At 43.5% G+C, this 15,803-nt stretch overlaps 1 protein-coding gene across 1 annotated transcript in view; it reads right to left on the reverse strand.

Annotated features, from left to right (window-relative positions):
- SLC25A27 (solute carrier family 25 member 27) overlaps positions 1-15,803 on the reverse strand; it is a 100,548-nt gene that overhangs the window by 64,879 nt on the left and 19,866 nt on the right. The window contains exon 3 of the mRNA XM_069236085.1: positions 2,163-2,247. Coding sequence (XP_069092186.1) covers positions 2,163-2,247 — 85 coding nt within the window. The remainder of the gene's footprint in view (positions 1-2,162; positions 2,248-15,803) is intronic.

Below are 15,803 nucleotides of genomic sequence, written 5' to 3' on the forward strand. Positions count from 1 at the left end.
CACTTGAGACAGGAGAGGTGGCACAGGGGAAGCATACCGACATCCTGTGGTCCACTCTAGGCAGAATGAGTCTCTCTAGAGAGAGCCTTATGAAGAATTCAAATGTGCAATTTCTTTGACACGGTCTGTTCGCTACAGTGGCAAACAGATCTAGCTGGGGCTCTTCCCGCTGATGGAAGATGCCCTGCCCCACCTCCAGGTTTAGCTGCCGTTTGTAGGCCTCTGCCATTTAAGGATTAGATGATCCATGATCATAGAAATGCCCTGACGATCCAGCCAGTTCCAGAAGTGAAGAGCCTCCTACCACAGGATGGGGAACCTTGCACCACACTGCTCGTTGCGGTATCCCATGGCAATGGCGCTATCCATGAGAACTGCAATAGCCGTCACTTGCTGTAAGGCAGGAATGCTTTCAATGTGAAGCAAATCACCTGTAACTCCAGCATACTGATGTTGAGATGGACCTTCTACAAGAAACCAGAACCCTTATATCTCTATCTCTCCCAGATGACCTACCACACCCAGTAGTGATGCATCCATCAGCACAGTCACCTTTGGCTGGGACAGAGAAAGGGGACTGCCGCTGATCCAACTTCAGTCTAATGGCCATAACTACAGGTCCTATTCAGTCTCCTCTGGCACCCAGAAAGAATCTGACAGTTTCTCCCAGTGCTGGGTTCACTGAGACTTCAGATCCCACTGCAGAAGTCGTATGTGCCATTTGGTATCATAGAACAAGGGTTAAAGCATCAAAGAATGATGCCATAAATAGCAGCTCTGCAGTCCACCATACCACTGCATCTTTGCTTGGGAGAGCTATCATCATCATAACAAACACGCAATAGCAAATATGGATATTAAAATAAATGGTTGGATACTTGGATATATGGCAGCAGAGGGCATATTTTCCAAAAGTCTAATTTTTAAGATTAGTAACTAAAATCAGTTGTATTCAAGGAGTAAAGGGGTTATGCTTGTTGTTTCCCTCAGAACCATTTAGTCTCGTCTGGAACAGCTGCACAATTGCGGCAACTATGCAAGGCAGATGTAGCTGAATTCAATACAAAAAGCTGACCATGGAAATTGAGAAACAAATGCACTTTAAATTTGTGACTATATTACATAATTGAGAATGTATTATTCTTGTGAAATAAAATGTACTCGTTGGGTATTATATTAACTCCAGGCAGCAATTATGAAGACCTACTACACATCCCACAATGTTGGCCAACTTAATGCAAGCCTAAATGCAGAGCTTTAGTCTACGAGCTTCAGCTGAGTTATTCACTCTGTTGTCTGGAGACTACTGTTTGCTTAATGGAGCAAAAAAACAAAAAACAAAGATGACTTCCTCACAGGTGCCACCTTGGAAAGAGGACATTCACTACCGAGAGCAAATCAAGCAGAATATAATAAAAATAAATGCATACTTGCTTCCTTCAAGTACTAGGTGATGTAGGTATGTAAATGCAATATTATATTTGCGAGATGTTCTATTTTAGAAATGTATTTTATTTCAGTTTTTACTGCACACAAAAATATATTTAATTCAGAAATAACTCACAAATATTACTGAGCATTTTTATAGTTAGTCACATCATACTTCAAATAAGCACTTCTTTATAATGCAGACTATTTTGCTATTAGATTAGGAAGCTTTATTTTCAAGATGGCTTAGTCCTCTGAGCTCCCATCTACCTGCGATACTTTAAAAACGTACCCAACCACAGGTCAGCCATAAAATTAAAGCTATCTTTAGACCCAGAAAGAGAGGCAACCACAGTGCAGTCCAGCCCATCTGAGTGAAGTTAAAGGTCCCAAACATGGAACTGAATGGGTGGGTATTCCAAAGGATGGTGCTCATTCTCAAATACATTGCAATGCACTCCTTTACTATTTTGTACAACGGATGAACACAGCATGCACAGAAAGGAATATGGCGGCAGAGGAATTTTGGGAACGATGTGTAGCCTACTGTGAACATATAAAATGTTTTTTTCTGAATACAAAAATAATAATATGGTTCATCATTCAAAATGTAAATAGAGATCGCTGTGTGAAGTAGATCATAAGAATAAAATCTAAAGCTCTTCTCCATCATTAAAATATGAAGCTCTTCTCCATCATCCCTTGTGTTACACTAAAAATTATTTAGAACTTACCATAAAGGGAAACTATCATCTTCAGCTTTTCCAAGTGCGGAGTCACGTAGATGTTCATATGCAACCATTCGTACACCAGAGTACACTAATAAAATAATATTGTATTCAGTTATTTTCACATTTTGTTCTGATTTTGAATACATTACACCATATTCCTTTCACTAGCTGTACTTTTGCTGCTATTATGATAACACTTTTTAACCACAATCACAGTTGAGTTATTCTCCTATAAAAACAAAACCATTGAAAACTATGAAGAAGAGCAAGGAAAATTATAGACTTTAAGCATTCTAGCTGACCTTCTGCCCCACCCAATACTGCCGAATTAGCAGATAGTGGGGGTCAAACGCTCTCGGGGTTCCCCAGCTGGACACCTCATGAGAGCAGATGATGCATCTTTGTCAGAGATGCCAGGCGGAGCAAGAGTCGACCACAAAGCTGAAGGCTAAGAAACTAATAACATAAGGTCCACAAAGAAATAGACTGTACATGTAAAACAAAGACTGATGTAGGAATAGGAACATTCCGGCAAAAATCCAAGTTATTAATTAACCGTAAGTGAATGATCATCAAATGCAAAAAAATCTTTGTTTGATATTAACAATTCACTGATCAGACCAGGTTCTGGGAAATAGATTTGTATCCACTAGCCAGGTAGTTACATGTCCATAAACCAAACAATAATTTATGCATGAATTGAAATCATGTACTGACCAGGCCTATGTGACATTTAACGACCTCGTAATCTGCATAATTTTGCAGATTCCCAAAACTACACCACACTGTGTCATGATGCGTTGTTCGCAGCAAAGTTCTTACAGCAAGTGCACAATAGTAAGGTTAATGGCCGGAACACAAGCTGCTGTTTCTCACGTCACTTGTGATCTTTACAGTATTTATTATAGCAAAATGTGTCCTGGTGTAAAATATGTATGCAAGGATGCACTTTGCTCTAAAATACAGCGGTAAATGACAGATCTGCTTATTGCATAATTAGAGTATTTTCCCAAAATGTTAATTACATACGCAAAAGGAAGTTACCTCAATTTTGCACACCTCTAGGACTTACAATTGGAAAGAAAATGGTTTACTAGTAGAATGTTGAGGTCATCAGAAATGCATGATTTTCTTGAAGTTCTAAACGGCCTGCATCTTTGGTCTAGGGGGTTAGCATATCTCTAGCAAGATGACTATCTAGGATTGTGTTAAAGTCACCCCTCCAAATCGCATACGAAATGTGATGTGTGTTACATATACTATGGCAGGTGGTGAAGCCCACGTGGGAGACGGTTAGGCAGGGGAGGTGCCCGATGGACGTGCTGGACCGTGGGTCGGATTCCCCAAGGCCAGGGGGCGACAGGTGCGGGGCGTCTCCTTGGGTGTCGGGAATCTCAACGGGAATCTTCGTGGAATTCGGTCCTGGTCAGGGGCGTCCTCCAGATTCAGGCTGCAGGCGTCATTGTGTTGGCATGGAGTGATCAACCCAGGGTGAACTCTTGTACGGAATTGCCTGGGGTCCTTCTTTGGACCGGAGGGCCATGGACATCGGGTGCAGAGAGGGCAGGCCTTGTGGATCCGAGCAGTTCCGAAGTCCTTTTTGGTGGTTTCTTCTGGACAGTGCAGCTGTCCTCAGGAGTTCTTGATCCTCTGCTGGGCAGGCAGTCCTCTGGGGGTTTGTAGAGGCGCTGGTCCTACAGGATGCATCACCTTCTTGGAACAGGGAGCAGCTCCACTCAGAACAGGTTTGTTTCTGACCCCAGAAAGCACAAATACACCAGGGAGTCAAAAACTTGTTTGTTAGTGGAAAGCTGGCACAGACTGGTCAGTCCTGCACTAGAGGTTTGGGTAAAATACAGGGGTCATCGCTGAGGTGCCCTCTGTGTGCATTGTACAATAAATCCAACACTGGCATCAGTGTGGGCTTATTGTGCTGAGAGGTTTGATACCAAATTGCCATGCCTTCAGTGAAGCAACCATGAAGCTGTGGAGTTCGTAATGACACACTCCCAGCCAATGTACTTAATATGGCCACACTGCACTTACAATGTCTAAGAATGGACTTAGACATTGCAGGGGCATATTGCTCAGGCAGATATGCCCTCACCTGTGGTATTGTGCACCCTGCCTTAGAGCTGCAAGGCCTGCTAGAGGGGTGACTTAGCTATGCCACAGGCAGTGGTTTGTAGGCGTGGTACCCTGGAGGGGGTGCTATATCGACTTTACCTTTTTCTCCCCACCATCACACACAATCTGCAATGGCAGTGTGCATGTGCTTTGTGAGGGGTCCCTTAGGGTGTTGCAATACATGCTGCAGCCCTTAGGGATCCTCCCTGGTCACAGAGCCCTTGGTACCACTGGTACCTTTTACAAGGGACTAAGCTGTGTGCCACGGGTATTCCAATAGTGGAAACAATGGTACAGTTTAAGGAAAGAACACTGGTGGCTGGGGCCTGTTTAGCAGGATCCCAGCACACGCTCAGTCAAGTTAGCATGAGATATCAGGCAAAAAGTGGGGGGCCCTGCAAACAAGAGGCTGGTTTCCTATATTTCTTGCTTGCATTAGAGCATAGTGCACACTTGCTGTGCCAGTGCTGCTTTGGGCCTCATACCAATGGCACAAGGAATGGAAATGTTGAAGAAGAGGACACACTTTAGTCTGGGCCTCAGATAAGTGACAGGGACAGGGACTAGTCCATGATTTCAACAAAGAGCAGGGGGGACTGCCCACTTTGCAAAGCAATAGCCATCATTAGTGAAGCACGTAAAGTAGACCAGGGTACACTACATTGCAATCACGTCGGTCTTATTTTCCATAACAGGCACAGGGTCTTTCTAGCATTAGAACAGACAATAGCCCTTTGCAACAAAGAGGGTGGAAAATGTAGGAGTTCAATTGTTCAGAAAGGGACAGTCTATTCCAGGATTGCAGTGATGGCAAGGCATGGTGAGGAATCAGTGTACGAAGCAGGGAAGACAGCCTACAATTCAGGGCTGCAGCTATCATTAGTGCAGCAGGTGCACTTGTTCTGGGACCCAGTAGAGTGAGGGGCTCATAACACCGCAATTACCAGAGGTACTGTTTTTTAGTCAGTTTCTGTTTTTGCTTCATCTATTTGCTCTTTTATAATTCTCACGTTTAGCACAGATTTGGAGCTACAGAATAGTAGCCATGATATCTCATAAGCTACACACCCTGCGCTCAGCCCACCACTGCTGCTCCCCTATGTTTTTCCATAACGTCTGGAGGGGAGCCTGACTTCAAAACATTTTGCTTGGGGGCGGGGTGGTCATGCTTTAGGTCATCCAGTTTGCCAAACACTAAGTGGGTTTTCCCCATGTGCTCGATCCGTAATCTGACAAGGGATAGAATAGTCCACTTAAACTTACAAAGTTTACACAGCTTTTTCCTAACTTCTGGGAATGGTTTTCCAGCTTCCATGACATCATTTGCATAGTCAGGGTAAGGTGTGGTAGCCCCCTCATGCTGTATATCATATCTATGCGCAAAATAGTGTCTCTGTAGTTTAAGGAAGAGGAGGGGGCCAGCACAGCAACGGATCTCATGGTTTGATAGGGAACACTTCAGAGAAGGATTCCCTGCTAAAAATCGTGCACAGCAACTGTTTAAACAATTTCTCTATGTCATCAAGGAGCTAGACCATCAGCAAGAGAGCCGGCACGCTGCACCTCACCTGTGACTCAGTCCTGGACTTTTATTCTCCAGCCATGGGAGGCCCCTACACTCGCCCCAATCTTCAGGTGACCAGAAAAACTCAACAGCAGTACCTCTGCAAAGGCAAGGCCCTGGCAAGCAGCAGAAGACACAAGGAGCTAGTATGTCACTTGGTATAAACTTGCTTCAATGTAACCTTTCTTCAAATGATACGGGAGAGAGCAGAGTGTTGGTAGGTGACCCTGGGACACTAATGAAAGCAGATTCTAATGGATGTTATCGCCTCAAGCAACAGAGAGCTTAGCTTAAAATGCGGTCCTATCGCATGGCAGTCTGGTGCCCCACTCCCACTCTGTTTATCACTAGATATAAACATAGAGCCTTGAAAAACCTAACATATAACCATGAAATTATCATCAAACCAGCACACTGCGGTGATGCTTTAGTAGTACAAGACACAATTATTCAGCTAAAATAATGTTGCAGACTCTTGTCAGATAAAAGTAGCTATAAATAAAACTCCCACTGAATCCTATGAATACCCTTTTCTCACAAATAATGATTGCATTCCGAAAATCCACAAGAACAAAAGACGTCCTCTACATAGGCCAACAATTCGAGGCACTGATTCATCATTAGAACCATTAGCTCGATTTGTAGACCACTGTCTTAATTTGTAGAACACTATCTCGAGCCACTGGTTAAGAAGATGCCGTTATTTTTAAAGAATACTAAGGAGAAAGCTACACACAGTAGGGCAAGAATTAGGAAAGGATCACATAAGCCCTGGTGAAGGCCCACTGATAGTAACATACATTCAGAAGGGCTGAAATATGCTAACCTGGATGTAAAAGATAAGGGAGTTCGCATAAACAATACTATATGTCCTACTCTATTTAAGTTGTAAACTTGAATAAAATAGGGATACCTATCAATTAAAACTTAATTCTCTCCCAGGGAATCTCCACTGATAATCATAAGCATAAAAGTATGAACAGAGTTCCCTGTAGCAGCTTTGCAGATTTCTGAAACAGGATTTTTTCTCATTAAAACAGGCATTGCTGCCTTACCTCTGGAAGAATGGGCCTTTAGTCTGCCAGATGTGTATTTGCTTTCTGGTAGCATAACAGGAAGCAAGAATCTATCCACCTGGAGATAAGGCTGATTAGATGTGGACAACCCAGTACATACAGGGCCATAATTCACAAACAATCGATTGGTCTTACGTATATCTTTTGTTTAACCTACTTAAAATTTTAAGACACTTCTCACATTTGAATTGTGGAGAGACCTTTCTGCTGGAGTAGACAGGTTCTGAAAAAAAGTCAGCAAAGTAATGGTTTGATTAATGTTAAAATCCTAAACAACTTGTGCAAGAATTTCCGATGTGTTTTCATAGCCACCTTATTGCTATGAAACGTTGTATATGGTTCATGAGAACATAAAGCATGAATCTCACTAACTCTATGTGCTGATATAATGGCAACTAGTAAATCTGTTTTCCAAGAAAGGTGTTGTAAAGAGACTTTATGAATAGTTTGAAAGGGGGGGCCATGGGGTAAGAGATTACTATAATTATAGGGAATCTGTCTATGGTAAGATATAGGAAAAGTACAAAAGTTTAACTAGTAAGAATATCTGTATATTAAGTAGTTATGTAAATTAATTGTACATATTTTAAATGCACAAAGAAATGATACAGCACTATTAACTTAACTTTGAATTAAATCTAAGTTTAAATACATTTTTCTGAAGTTTAAATTAAAAAAAACATTTCCATATAAAGTAAAATATATTTCTTACTTATGCATTAATAACTATTAAAAGTGAGGCATAGAATTAAAAGTAATTTAATAATATTTTAATAAAAGGTTAATGTTACATTAATTTATAAATCCAAAAGTTTAAATATTTTATTAATAAATAATAAATGTTTTATTTTCAGATTTGTTTTTGCAATTTATTATTTATATTTTTAACTAGTTTAAAATTGAATCTATTCTATTCTTGGCTTGTCTAAAGCATACGGCTACCCAAAGGGCCTCCCATCGCTAACAGATCATACCAGTATCAGTATCCTCAGCAAGTTAAGTGAACAACAAGGTTTTTAGCTGCTTCCTGAAACTTAGTTCATCCTTAGTCTTTCTCAATGCTGTAGGCAGCCCGTTCCATAATTTGGGAACCAAATAAGCAAAAGATCTTCCTCCACTTCTAGATTGGCTGGTCTTGGGAACTTTTAGTAACTCTAAATTATAGAAACGTAATGTTCTCTCACAAGAAGAAAAGGGCTGATCAAGTGATTTAATAGCTAAGGGCTATTGTTATGTAAAACCCCAGTGGGACATGTAAAGAGCCTTAAACTGTATCCTTTTAGGAACAGACCGACAATGCAGAGAGGCTAATGCAACAGAAACAGAGTTATGTTTAGGTATCTTCAACAATACCCTAGGTACTGCATTTAGTACCACTTGTAGTCTTCTTATAACAATCTGAGGACTACCAAGATAAAGCAAGTTACCATAATCCAATTGTGATCGCACCAATTCTTGCACCACTACTCTCCACGTAGAAGGGGAAAGCACTACCAACATTTTCCTGAGCGTCCTCAGCAGACCAAAACAACTAGTGGCTAGCTTCCCAGCAATAATCTCCGGGGTGAGTTTTCTATCAATGTATATCTCCAGACTTTTTACAGCGGCTTTGGGGGTAGGATGGTTGCCTGGAGAATCCGGCCAGCGCAACTCAGCCCAGTGATTAGGGTGGTTTCTGGCTACTACTACCTTAGTTTTATCTCTGTTTAATTTTACGCAAATGACTGCGTAATACTTTGCAGTAAAAACACCCGAAACTCGTCTGAGTGTTATTCCTCACGTTTATTTCCAGATGCGTATCGAAAACATAAACCCCCGCTGACGCGTCCGCCTACCCTCAATCCGACGCGTTCCAACCACTCCTTGTCGAACGTCCGGGGGCTAGCAGCACGCGACAGTATACGACAGACAGCCCGACACACTGAGCACAACATATTATCTCCTTTTTTTTTTTTTTTAAGATGTAAACTTTTCACAAAAGAGAACCCAAACAACATAAGACAACAAAAAGAAAATCATCAGCACAAAAAAAAAACATCAAAACCCCTATACCCTGATACAATAACATCCCTACTAATAACAATGACATTCCATAAGTTTGAGCGGTACCCGTTTCTCGCAGGCAGATTTCCGCAGGGTGGGAGGTTCCACCTTGATGGTGTCTGACACCTTGTGTTCAAGGTCCACACGTTCCGACAACGACCTATCACACCATTGCCACTGACATCTTTGACCTTCACAACCTTCCCTGCATTCCACCACTGACCACCCTCAAACATAATTGCATTACCACACACTTTCCTCACCATCACAGGACTCCCATAGTAGGCATCCCCCTTCTTCACAAAAGTTTGCAACTTGATGCGCAGCACATCACCTGGTTGAATAGTGTATTCTTTTGTAGAGTTTCTCTGATCATACCTAGTTTTCACCTTTTCCTGATTTTTTTTTTTTTACATTTCCCAGCAACCTATGCTTGTCCACCGAAACTGTAAGTCTACCAGCTACAACATTAGCTAACCAAGCCAGAAAAAGTCGACGTATTACATCTACCCTTGAGAAGCTCAAAAGGAGAAATTTTCGTCACCGAATGTGGGGTGGTGCGATAAAACCACAACAGAGTTCACAGCCTCTTCCACATCGAATTTGCTCGCTTGAGCCCACTTGATGCACTCCACAACCACTCTATTAATTCTCTCTACCAAACCATCCATTTGAGGATGGTACAGAGAACTCTTCAAATGTTTCACACCAGACTCAACCAGGAACATTTCCATCTTGTGACTAACAAACTGGACCCCATTATCAGAAATTATAAACTCTGGAAACCCTTCCCTCCAAAATAATTCCTTAAGGGAACTGTATGGCACTACCAGGTGTGAGCTTAGCAAAGAAAAGCACTTCTGGCCATTTACTGTAGTAATACATCAGGACAAAAGCATAGCGCATCTGACTTGGGAGAAAACTGAACGGCCCTAACATATCAATACCCACTTTAACCCAAGCTCTATCCGGTATAGATAAGGGTTGCAACTGTGGCTTCACAACTTTAACCCCTTTTCTGCACTGTTACATACAACACATCCACTCACAGCCCTTTCCACATCTTTGTCCATAGAGGGCCACCAATAATGAGCCCTGATACGTCTCTTTGTCATTGTGGCACCTATCAACAGGAGCTATGAAACATTCTTCCATATCATCCCCCAAGTCAATGGAATTCTGCTCATCAATTGGTAATCGAGAGAGAAAGTGTGCTGTAAAATTTTCCTTTCCAGGAATGTACCTAACCTGGAAAACATATTGTAACAATTTCGTGGTGAGACGTGCAATGCAGGGGGTTGTGTAGTTGATTTTGTCACCATTTAAAATGTACACCAAAGGCTTATGATCGGTTTGAATCACATAGTTCCTGCCCCAGACATACATTCTTAATTTTTCACTCGCCCAGTAGCATGCCATGCCAGTAACTCTTTTTCAATTACTGAGTAGTTGAGCTCTGGTTCATGTAGAACTTTTGAGGCATAACTAATAACCTTCTCATTATTCCTGCACCTTGGGACAACACAGCCCCCAACCCATACCTACTAGCATCAACCGTAATGACGCACAATTGACTGGGGATCATAAGGACTCAATGTTCTAGCATCGACCAATTCCTGTTTCACTTTGTCAAATGCAGAATGACACTCGCTGTCCCATACAAACGGGACTTTGTTCTTAAGCATATTGGACAACACTTTCTCTTTACTAGCATAATTGGGAATGAACCTAGAATAATATTCACACATTCCAATAACCAATTGTGTTTCATCTTTGTTCTTGGGGTTTGGAGATTCTAGGACAGCCTTTACCAACCCAGGCCGCGGTGCTACCCCTTCCTTGAACACACAGCGCCACAAAAATTCAATCTCTCTTTTGAAAAATTCAAATTTTTCTTTCTTCACACAGACGCCATAAGACTGAAAAATCTTGAAAACAGACCTAATTTTCTCTTTGGGGGTCTTCCAAACCTTTAGCATGAATAAGATCATCATCTTGGAAAATTAGAACCCCTTGGACATCACATAAGAGCTTGTGCATGATGCGTTGAAAAGCGGACGCTGCAGATGTCAACCCAAATGGCATCCTGCAAAACTGGAACATGCCAAACGGGGAATTAAAGGCTGTATAATGGCGTGATTCCTCATCTATCACCCCCTGGTGATAAGCAGATGCCAGGTCAATCTTGGAAAACCACTCCGAACCTCTAAGTTCTTCAAGTAGGTCACTGTTTTTGGGTAGAGGATATGAATCCACCCAAATTTCTTTATTGAGACTTCTCAAGTCCATACATAAATGTACGTCGCCATTACATTTTCGGGCAACCACCAGTGGTGAAAGCCACAAACTAGACTCAATAGGCTCAATAACGCCATTCTCTTGAAGCCTGTCCAATTCAGCTTCGAGATCCTCCCTCAAACTAAACGGAACAGATGTGATATTATGTTTCACAGGAATGGCCTTATCTTTTATTTTTATCCTGTGTTTGAAGCCTGAAATTATTCCCAAAGCCTGGGCAAAGACACTGGGAAACTCATCCTCAAACTGTACCATCTCTCTCTTTTGAGTCTTCGACAAGTAGAACTTGTTCTATAGTTCCGGGTTTCAGCACCATACCAAACAAACCTTGGTGGTACCAACCCGGAATGTTCAATTCTTTGTATGCCACATAAATTTTGCCATAGATTTTATGACCCTTGAACTCAAGACTGTCCTCTATATATCCTTCTAAATCAATTTTCAAGAGACAGGAGATCTATCCGGTGGCAACAATTTTCTATGACCCCAAGTGTTGTGGAACAATTCAGACGTGATCATTGTAATGCATTCTCCTGAGTCAACCAACAAGCGTAACCATTTTTCTCCAACCCGAATATCCACCAGGGGATCGACACATTGGTTTTGGTTTTTAACCCCCAAAACATTATCTGTGACCACAACTATCATGTCCTGAAAAGCTTTTGCAAAAAGCTCTTCCCTGTTGCCCTCATCTTCTTCCACTACACTACTTACTTTAGCTTGCTTATTAGTCATAGATTGACAAATTTTCGCAAAATGGCCTAGTTTACCACATTTCCAACATAAAACATTTTTCGCAGGACAGCTTTTACCATCCTTGTAGTAGGGTATATTCCCACATCTATGACATACATTCAAACACCTAAAAAATGGGTTGTCAGCTTTCTTCAGGTCGCCTTTCTTAACCACTCCAGTTTTTGAAGTAACATTAACTTGAAATTGTTCAGTTTCCTTCGTACAAGCACTAGCTGGGAGTTCCTTCAGTGAAATCTGCGCCAGTTCAATACTCTTGGCCACTTTGATAACATCTTCCAGCGTTGGATTTCCCACGCTCAACAGCTTTTGCTGAATGTGCTTGTCCGAGCAATGGCCAATAAACTGGTCCCTTATCAACTGGTTTTGAAAATCTCTAAATTCACACTTGGAAGACAACTGTCTAAGCGCACTGATGTATGCATTGACATCTTCACTATGGAGTTGACAACGCTAGAAAGATTTGTGTCGCAAAACTACCAGATTCGGCAGGACATTGAACCTTGTAGATAATTTCTTGGTAGCAACCTGATAGTCATCAAGCTCCTCTTCCATTTGCGCCACATCTGGTAGGTGTTTAAAGATCTCTCTCCCTTCATATCCCAAAGAATGTAGAAGCAAACACTTTTTCCTTTCTGGTCTAAAACGAGAGGACCCTATAGCCCCAAGGTATGTTTCGAATCCATCATACCATCCATGGGATGGCAGGCGCACCAGACGACTCTAGAAAAGGTGGAGGAGGATTAACCGACTGCATAGTTCGACCAGGGAGAAAGCCGCTAAACGTTTGTCCTTTTCCAGAAACTCAGCTAGATAAAAAAATATATATATTCCTTTTCTTTTAAAAAGACAAAACTTTCATGAACCGCTAAAGGCTGTGTGTAAATCTGTACAGTCCAACCTGCAACAATACTGTTAAGGCTTCTGTGGAACCTTAAACTTCAAACACCTCCAAGATGGTGCCTGTAAAATCCATGTAGAGCTTGAGATTACCTTGTTTGCGTTATACTGTCCGCCTCCAGCAGTTACATGGTCCTTTCCACCACATCAGCACAACAACGGCAGAGGTCCCAGCATACCCACGTTTCCTGCCGGAAGAGCACCAAGTAGATGCTCGTCGAGAAATAAGCAGGGAATGTGCCCTCACCCTCGAGCGAAGGTAAATATGCGTGGGTTAAGTTGCGGCGGCTTCCTGACCGCTTGACGCAAAAAATAATGTAATACTTCACAGTAAAAACACCCGAAACTCGTCTGGGTGTTATTCTTCACGTTTATTTTCAGATGTGTATTGAAAACACATCCACCTGCCCTCAATCAGACGCGTTCCAACCACTCCTTGTCGACCGCGACAGTATACGACAGCCCGCCCGACACACTGAGCACAACAGACTGACATTCCGTCTGCTACCCAATTTAGGCAGACATTCAGCGGATTAGAAACTGTAGCTGTGTCAGGGGTAAGCGAGATGACAATCTGCGTGTCGACTGCATATGACACCACAAAAAAAGAACATCCCATTTCTGTCAGACGGCTGACATACAGATTCAATAGAGTAGGCCTTAGTGAGGACCCCTAGGGAACCCCACAGTTTAGGGGGTATGATTGTGAATAGCAAGGCTGTTTGTAGACCTCGAAAACTTCTGCCATTAAGAAAGAAGGCAAACCATTTCAAGGCTAGGCTTGTTACCCCAGCCTCCTCTAATCTGTGTAATAAGATAAGGTGAGATAGAGTATCAAAGGTTGCACTGAGATTTAATAATATTACTGCAGCTCATCCACCTTGGTCAAGAATTGTTTTCAGCTCTTCCATAACAGCTAAAAGTGCTCTGTCCGTACTATATCGTGATAATGCTTTAAACTCAGCAAAGTAGCTATTTAAAATAGTCAACTCATTCATGAATCCTGCCAAAAATAAAAAAAACACACTACACTCTCTTTATCTGACTCCCGCTGTAATATGCTGGCCAATTATTTCTTGAAAATGTCAACAATATTTACATCACCTTTGCAGAGAAAGTAGAGCATTGTAAGTCCTATAAGTGGTACTCTCAATCAATCAATCAATCAATGCATTTATAGAGCGCGCTACTCACCTGAGCGGGTCTCAAGGTGCTGGGGAGGGGGAGGGTCGGGGTGGGTGGGTTACTGCTGCTCGAAAAGCCATGTTTTGAGGCATTTCCTGAAGGCGAGATGGTCCTGGGTAGTTCTTAGGTGAGTGGGGAGGGAGTTCAATGTTTTGGCTGCCAGGTAGGTGAAGGATTTTCCTCCTGCGGTGGTTCTGCGGATGCGTGGGACGGTGGCGAGGGCTAGGCTGGCTGAGCGAAGCTGACGGGTGGGTGTGTAGAACGAGAGGCGGCTGTTGAGGTATTCGGGGCCCCTGTTGTGGAGAGCTTTGTGTGCGTGGGTGAGGAGCCTGAAGATGATTCTCTTGTTGACAGTGCAGGTGTTTTAGGTGGGCGGATATGTGGCTGTGGCGCGGGATGTCGAGGATGAGGCTTGCGGAGGCATTCTGTATGCGTTGGAGACGTTTCTGTAGTTTTGCGGTAGTCCCTGCGTATAGGGTGTTTCCATAGTCCAGACGGCTTGTGACGAGGGCATGGGTCACTGTCTTTCTGGTTTCGGCGGGGATCCATCAGAAGATTTTTCGGAGCATGCAAAGGGTGTTGAAGCATGATGACGAGACGGCGTTGACTTGCTTGGTCATAGTGAGGAGGGGGTCCAGGATGAATCTGAGGTTGCGTGCGTGGTCTGAGGGGGTTGGTACGGTGCCTAGCGCCGAGGGCCACCAGGAGTCGCCCCGGGCAGAGGGGGATTGTCCGAGGATGAGGACCTCCGTTTTGTCTGAGTTCAGCTTTAGGCGGATGAGCTTCATCCATTCCGCAACGTCTTTCATTCCTTCCTGTAGGTTGATTTTGGCGGTGGTTGGGTCTTTGGTTAGGGAGAATATCAGCTGGGTGTTGTAGGCGTAGGAGATGATGTTGATGTTGTGTTTGCGAGCGATGTCGGCGAGGAGGCTCATGTAGATATTGAAGAGGGTTGGGCTGAGCGAGTGGGGTACGCCGCAGATGATCTCTGTGGGTTCTGAGCGTAAGGGCGGGAGGTAGACTCTTTGGGTTCTGTCGGAGAAGAACGAGATGATCCAGTCAAGGGCCTGTCCCAGGATTCCAGTGGAGCGGAGGCGAGTTATTAGGGTGCGATGGCACACGGTGTCGAAGGCAGCCGAGAGGTCCAGGAGGATGAGGGCGGTTGTTTCTCCGTTGTCCATGAGAGTTCTGATGTCGTCGGTGACTGCGATGAGGGGGGTTTCTGTACTGTGGTTGGCCCGAAATCCTGATTGGGAAGGGTCGAGCGAGTTAGCTTCAAGAAAGTTGGTCAGCTGCTTGTTGACGGTCTTCTCGATGACCTTGGCCGGGAAGGGGAGAAGAGAGATGGGGCCGAAGTTCTTCAGGTCGTTGGGGTCAGCCGTGGTTTTTTTTCAGGAGGGCCTTGGCTGCTGCATGTTTCCAGCTCTCGGGGAAGGTGGCAGATGAGAACGAGCTGTTGATGATGCTCCGGAGATAGGGGGCGATGGTGGAGTCGGCTTTGTTGAAGATGTGATGGGGGCACGGGTCCGAGGGGGAGCCGGAGTGGATGGTGTTCATGGTGATTCTGGTCTCCTCGGAGCTGATGGGGGTCCAGGTGTTGAGTGTAGAGGTGGGGGCTGTTGGTTCGGTGGTGGGCGGTGGGGTCTGTGGTCCGAAGCTGTCGTGTAGGTCTGCGATCTTCCGGTGGAATAACGTAGT

The sequence above is a fragment of the Pleurodeles waltl genome, chromosome 5, assembly GCF_031143425.1.
Source record: "Pleurodeles waltl isolate 20211129_DDA chromosome 5, aPleWal1.hap1.20221129, whole genome shotgun sequence".
In the NCBI taxonomy this organism is placed as follows: domain Eukaryota; kingdom Metazoa; phylum Chordata; class Amphibia; order Caudata; family Salamandridae; genus Pleurodeles; species Pleurodeles waltl.